The sequence below is a fragment of the Cyprinodon variegatus genome, unplaced genomic scaffold (assembly GCF_000732505.1).
Source record: "Cyprinodon variegatus isolate N-32 unplaced genomic scaffold, C_variegatus-1.0 Scaffold1822, whole genome shotgun sequence".
Classification (NCBI taxonomy): Eukaryota; Metazoa; Chordata; class Actinopteri; order Cyprinodontiformes; family Cyprinodontidae; genus Cyprinodon; species Cyprinodon variegatus.
The window spans coordinates 6751-14023 of NW_015152275.1; the positions used below are offsets into that span (position 1 = coordinate 6751).

The 7273-nt window shown below is 37.1% G+C and overlaps 1 protein-coding gene across 1 annotated transcript in view; it reads left to right on the forward strand.

Annotated features, from left to right (window-relative positions):
• Window positions 1-2256: 2256 nt before the first annotated feature.
• Window positions 2257-7273, forward strand: part of LOC107104626 (heat shock 70 kDa protein 12A-like) — a 7879-nt gene continuing 2862 nt past the window's right edge. The window contains exons 1-4 of the mRNA XM_015404666.1: window positions 2257-2538; window positions 3012-3233; window positions 3306-3474; window positions 3625-4571. Of these exons, the coding sequence (XP_015260152.1) occupies window positions 2257-2538; window positions 3012-3233; window positions 3306-3474; window positions 3625-4571 (1620 nt within the window). The remainder of the gene's footprint in view (window positions 2539-3011; window positions 3234-3305; window positions 3475-3624; window positions 4572-7273) is intronic.

Sequence of the window (7273 nt, forward strand, 5' to 3'; positions counted from 1 at the left end):
TGCATTTTTTTTTATCGATAAGCTTTTTTTCTATATCGCCCAGCCCTACTTCAAGGCTGGACTATTGTAATTCTTTACTATCAGGAAGTCCACAAACTGTAGTTAAAAGCCTTCAGCTGATCCAAAATGCTGCAGCCAGAGTTCTGATGAAAATGAAAAAGAGAGATAATATCTCTCCTATCCTGGCTTCTCTTCATTGACCTCCGTTTGTAGGTTTCCTGTAGATGTTTATGTGGAGTTTTGACTCACACCACACACTGGAACTCAAAGCAGGCGTCATCAGAACCCTCCACACACGAGCAGAAACCATTCCCAATACCAGCATAGGGAAGATGAGAGGGCAGGGACATATCAGGAAGCCCTGAAGAACTATGGTTATCCCAGATCTTTTTTTTTAAGTGCTCAGACCTGTACATTGGAGAGACCAAGACACCGTTACATAGGTGTATGGCTCAACATGGGAAGGACAGCTCTACAGGAAAGGACTCAGCCATTCACCAACAGTCTTTTGAGGACAACAATGTCCTTATTCTGACAGAGGAAGACAGCTGGTTTGAGAAAGGGGTTAAGGAAGCCATCTTTTTAACCTAGAAAAAACATCGCTCAACAGAGGAGGTGGTCTTAGACATAAGATTTCACCTACTTACAAAGCACTTTTAGGAACAATACCCAGAAGATTCTCCACGTGACTCTCACTTTAATGAGGCATGTGACTGAAACTACTCTGGTCGGGCAGTTAACCCCCCATTAGAACCCCATAAGGGCCATGAGTTCAATTCAGTTTATTTATATAGCGCCAATTCACAACACATTACAGGGTAAACTCAACCAGATTATACAGTCAGATTGATAAACACACCCCAGGTGATCTCCATTACCCATCCAATATGAGAAATCAGAGCTTTCTTTTGTTTTGTTTGTTTTGGTTTTCCCCCTCCCCTAATGATTTTTTTACACCTACAGCATATTGATTCCAGTGCCCCCAACACCAGTTAGAACTGAAGAACCCTTTTGGATGAGAGGTGAAATGTCTTCTGAGAAACTTACCTCCAGTTGCCTAAACTGAACTTTCCAATCTTGACCATGACCTGGATGACTAAGAATCCTCACGGTTATATATAAATCTTGTATATACAATGGGGTTCAAATATGGCTAATTTTGAGATATACTTTTAACAGCCTAAAAAGATGGACTAAATCAAGTGGTCTAAAAGATTTCAACTATTTCAGTTATTTGAGTAATCATTTTTTTAAATGAAATGTTCTTCCCGTTCTATTTATTTTTATCACATAAAAAAAAACTTTTCCATTGAGAGAGCTGAATTAAACAAGAAATCATATAGGTGTGAGCCTATTTTAGTTTGTTCTAAGAAAGATGAACAGATGATGAAGTAGAGTACAAGTGTTGGGGCTAAAAATGGTAGAATTCTCATTAATACAAAAAATCTAGACACTAAAGACGATTCAGTCCATCTGTCCGAACGGATGGGGGGAAACCGTTTATGAACAAGTTGAATTCCAACATTCTGACTAAAATTCACAAGTCAGAGCTTACACTCGTCCCAAAGTTATTTCCACAGAAATGCTGCACCCATCTCAGCTGTATTTATTTCCTTTTGTAACATGGAATGTGTGTGCGTGCACTAACTGGAATGTGTTTGTGTGTTTCTCTTTTGGCACTGGCCTTCTATTTGTGTTTAAATCGGTGTGTAAATCTGAGTTGCGTGCTCTAAATAGGAAAAAGATTTTATTGCCAAGCTTCTCTGATGCCTAAACTGTTCTCTTACCCAGTGTTTTTCAATCCTGGTCCTCAAGGCACCCAGCCCTGCCTGTTGTAGATGTTTCCCAGCTTCCACACACCTGTTATCAATTGATAGCAGATTATCAGGCTTTGCTGAACTGCAATCATCTGAATCAGGTGCTGAACCTCAGAAACACCCAAAACATGCAGAGCAGGATGCCTTGAGGACCAGGGTTGAAAATCACTGCCCTAACCTTTTGCTCTTCCATTATTTTCTGTGTGTAAGGGTTTCCGTTCATATATTCTGTCCCCTGTATTCTTTGCATCTTGGTCAGTATGAAAAAGGCCTTTTACTGAAACAGCATATTTACACGTTGTCAAATGGCCTAAAAATAAATGCTCCTATACAAGTAGTGGGCGTGGTTTACAGAGAGATGTATAAATGTTGTCTGACTGATGCTTCGTGGCACACTGACATTCATCTTTTCCTTGAATAAACAGAATTTACTTCTGCAATGGATGACTTGTGTGTCATAGCAATAGACTTTGGGACAGCATTTAGCGGATATGCCTTTAATATCAGTGCCAGAGGGGAAGAAAGTGACCCTCGCTTGAAAAGATGGGGGAAAGAGTATGGATTAGAGACCCCAAAGACTCCAACCTGCATTTTGTTTAATGAAGATAAAACATTTCTTAGTTTTGGTTATGAAGCCCAAATGAAATTCAAGGACATGAGGGGAGAAGAAGCAAAGAAACATTATTTCTTTGAAGACTTTAAGATGACTCTCTACAAGAAAGTAAGTACAGTACATTACTGGACAGTTATGTGCTTTAACATTTACACTCATAAATGCTTCAATTTAAGTTAAACTTCAGCTTAATATTCACCTGCTGAGCATTGCATAATTATTCACTGCAATAGAGTCTTTTGTTGCAAATTAAAGAATAAAAAACATTTTTAAACACATGGGTATGCAAATACAATGATTTCTGCATATTACATCGGAGTTGATCTTTAGTTAAGAGTTAATTTAATATAAATTCTGATTAAGTTTGATAAAACTTTTTGACACCAGAAGAGAACAAAAAGGAGACATGATGTAGATCAATCATTTTTTAAAAATGGTAACCTGAGAACATTAAAGGGAAATGTACAAAGCTGCCATCAAAAAACTATTTTTTTCTTAAAATGTTGGTTAAAATGATTCAAAATACATCAGGAGTATAATCAATGCTCTGCTGTATCTATGATCTAAATAAACATTTCCAGAAACTCAGTGATCTGAAGATTAAAGATGCCAGCGGGAAACCTTTGGAGGCACTAAAAGTTTTCTCAGAGTCCCTGAGATTTCTGAAGGATGACGCTCTAAAAACCATCAGTTCCATGACAAGGGTGATGGCGTTCAATCCCTCTTTCTTCACCTGGGTTCTCACTGTTCCTGCCATCTGGGATGAGTCAGATAAACAGTTCATGATTGAAGCTGCAAAACAGGTAAAACCAGATTATACAGAGAGCAATGGCGTTCATAGGTGTTCAGAAGGATGACAGTTTTTTTCTTTGTAGGCAGGTATAGTAACAGAAGGACGGGAGGAGAATCTGCTTATTGTTCCAGAGCCAGAAGCTGCTTTTATCTGGTGTATGAAGCTTCAACCAGACGAGTTCATCTTAAAGAACCACATCAAGTCACTGCATCAGTCTCCAGGGACTCGGTACATTGTTGTTGACTGTGGAGGTAATGTCTGTGATTCTGATTCATTGAGTTATTGAATCAATCACTAAACATTTTTAACATCTTTAGACTCAGGAACATTATAAAATGTGATGGTTATTATTTTAAATCTGTTGGGAACTAAAACAAATTGATCCCATCTGTCCCTTTTAGGAGGAGCTATTGACATGACTGTTCATGAAGTCCAGCATGGAGGAGCCCTGAAGGAGCTGCACAAGTTCTCTGGAAACAACCTAGGAGGACAAACTGTCAACAGAAAATTTAAACAATTTCTGAGAGAAATATTCCCTGATGGAGTCTGGGATGAATTTCAACAAAACTATCCCAGTTTAGCTCAGGGAATCATGTATGAATTTACCCATCTCAAGCAAGCAGATACAGGTATTAAATTCAGCCTCCCATTAAACCTGAGATTATTGGCTGAAAAAAAGGCAGGAAGAGAAAACATCATTAAGTCAGGCCTCGGTGCTTTCTGTTATGGTTATTACATCCACATCAGAAGAGACAGACTGATGTCTTTCTTTGATGAAAGTCTGCAAGGCATCACTCAGATCCTGATAGAAATCTTTGACTCTGTTCTCCACATTAATTATATGCTGTTAGTGGGGGGGTTCGCTCAGAGCAAAATACTGCAGCAGCACATTATTGAATGGTTTGGACGTCAGTGTGAAATTCTGTGTCCTTTCAGAGCCCAGGAAACGACTGTGCATGGAGCTGTAGAGTTAGGTATAAACTTACAGGTTATGAATATTCATAAAAGTTCCTATGCTTATCGATTTCCTGTTAGTCAGAGGTTAGATGAGAGAAGACGCAAGGAAGAAAACTATTTTACAGCCAAAGGTATAGTCAAGAATGAAGATGTTTTAAGGAAAGAAGGTGTGGGTGTTGGATCAGAAGAAACCAGAGGGTTTCGAAGATCTCCAGCTACAGCAGGTCAAGCAGACATGCAAATGACATTCAATCACTCATCCAGAAAAAATCCAGATGAGTGGGGAGAGGAAAAGGATGGCCCATTAGACAGGACTACAAGTGAACTGAAACTAGAAACTGAATTTGGCTCTACAGAGATAAGTGCTTTAGGAATCCAACTGAGGAGCCATGTATTCAAGATGAAACACATGAATGAAGAGAGAGGATTCAGGCATGAAATCAGTTACAGTTCCTGTACTATTATTTATAGAGATGATAAAACACCATCAGGAGGTTATATTCTTGATGGAGCTGATGAAGAGTATTAATAGCCTGTCACTCAAAATTTCTAATTATCTTAGTTAATCTTAGTTAACTTCTAAGAATGATTCCTTTGCTTGACTTCTGATTAATGATAAGTAATGATAAAATAGGAAAAAAACAATTATAAAAATAACAAACCCAAATCTGTACTGCCGTTATATTTTTGTTTTTTACTTAAAATAATAGAGATGCCAAGATTACATTTTCATATCAGCATTTGGAAATTAAGCAGAGGCTTTCACAATCTGAATATTTGAAAAAACAATAATAAAAGACAAAAAGGGTTACAGAAGGTTTATACCTTCAGTCATTTGTTGTGATTCTCCAGATGTTCATCAGACCAACAGCTTTAACAGTCATCTTCTTTGCTCCTGCATCTCTTCATTTATAATTATTTCCTAAGCTGCACCAACATAGTTTGTCAAAGCCTCACAGATAGTTGGCTGGGAGTTTGGTGGCCTCACTAGTGTGCAGTGCATTTAAGTGAGACTTACTTTAAATACTCCTTTGTTAACACAACATAGCAGCATTTATACACTAGTTGTGTATTGACATTGAGGTCTGGAACAGTTTTGCAATTAAAATTTTGACGCACAACAGCCATTTTAAACCAGCAGTAAACATAACCCCAGCCATTCTGTGTGGCTTCTTATATCAAAAGGCAGTGAGCATGGATTTGTAAATAGTTTTGATTGAAGAAAATCATTAATGCCCAATAAAATAATTGTTGCTGTTTATCAGTTATAGTGAGAATGTATCTGGCATATTTTATTTATGTGTTTAGAAAATATGGATAACCTGGGAGGCGGTTAGCTAAGTGTGAGGAATATATGCCATAAAGGGAAAGGCTGAGGAAAGAGCCATTCAGTGTTGTGAGCTTTGCACTGGGTGGATGCTCTTCATAACATATAAAGTTGCAAGGCAACAAAAAATCCAAATGGAGAAGCTGATTCTGCGAAAGTAGGGTGGGCTAAATAATGGGCAGAACAAGAATTCTTACCTCATATTTGAATATAAGTCTTAGATGGCGCTAGTTCTCTGGTTCCCAGAAGATGGAGCTTGTCAACTTGGTGCATGAGTCAAGTGTATTTTTAATTATACATTAAAATCTTATATGCATTGTATGTTTTTTATTTTCTTCACAGCATTGTTTGTTTCTTAAGCATATTCTCTTTTAGGAATTTGAATTCTAACATGAGGTATTGACATTCTTCACTGCCTCCTCTATTTCTCTCTGAGTGATGTTAATTTTTTTGCTTGTTTTTGTTCAGTTTTTTCCACCAACACAGTTTTATCAGTAAGAGACAGTTGGTGTGGATCATTGTTTTAAAAATGGAAATGTACCAAAATAAAGTCATTAACCTTTAATATTCCATCGAGTTGCTGTGCTGTCTCTTGCTACAAGAACTGGTTTAAAGATAGTAATCAGATTGCTTAAGTGAAATTAGCATTGATTTAGGACAGAGTGGGTTTTACTTATGGTTTTATCTACACATAATAATATGTATTAACACAGCAGGGAAAAGGATTCAGCCACTGATTGCACAAATTCTCTGACTTATAAAGATGATAGACCTCTGTTATTCTCATTATAGGCACAATCCAACTAAGAGAGGCAAAATTAAGGTAAAAAAAAATCCAGGAAATCAAATTGTAAAAGTTTTGAAGAATCTTTTGCTATATATCATCAATATGATGAAACTTAATCAGTAAAGACAGTTCCAAGTACAAATACCCAGCCATGCCATTTACAAGATCAGGGAGACATTCCCTCTACAAGAGGGACAATTTATTGTATTTTAGTTATGCTGACCAACTACTGTAATGTTTCTTTCATAAAGCAGCTCTGCAGATAAATTAAACCTTTGGAATTTGTACATATTACTGATGGGACTTAAGGCACTTTGATGCAAATGGATGTTTAGGATGTTTGCCTCAAAGAGCTGTTCAAAAGAGTCATTCCAAAATACAAACTTTTCAAAACAAGCCATTTTATTTCTAACATAGTTTTATATTACCTTTTTTTTTAGATTCACAGAGCAAGTTTAAAAACAGAACTTTTTTTGCAAAGGAAAAGCATATTTTATAACATATTTAATTTCAAAATATAACATCAAACACTCATATAGTCTTTTTATGTGTGCATGATGTGTAAAAAACTGGACTAAAAAAATGGACTGTAGATACTTTAGGCAACTTAGACTTAGACAGATTTATCTGTCATTTTGTGTACACAAGTGTAAAACAAAAATACATTTTGTTTAGAACAGCTTTCGGGAACATTTCTTCTTTTTTTTTTAAGTGCAGTCATGATTTCATCAAGAGCTCAGACCCACATGCAGATAAACCAGACCAGAGAGAAAAGGGAAAAAGTTTAACAGGTTTATTGAGAAGTTTTGTGGAGATTCCAGTGTTGCTCTGAACACTGCTCAACCGGAACTGAAAGGTGAGGGGAAGACACTGCGGTTAGTTCAGGTTCAGTGGGAAAATTGATTGTCGTACTTGAAGAGGTGGAAAGGTAGGTAGACTCACGTCTCCAGAGGTTGACTCTTAGACTCCAGTAGGTGAG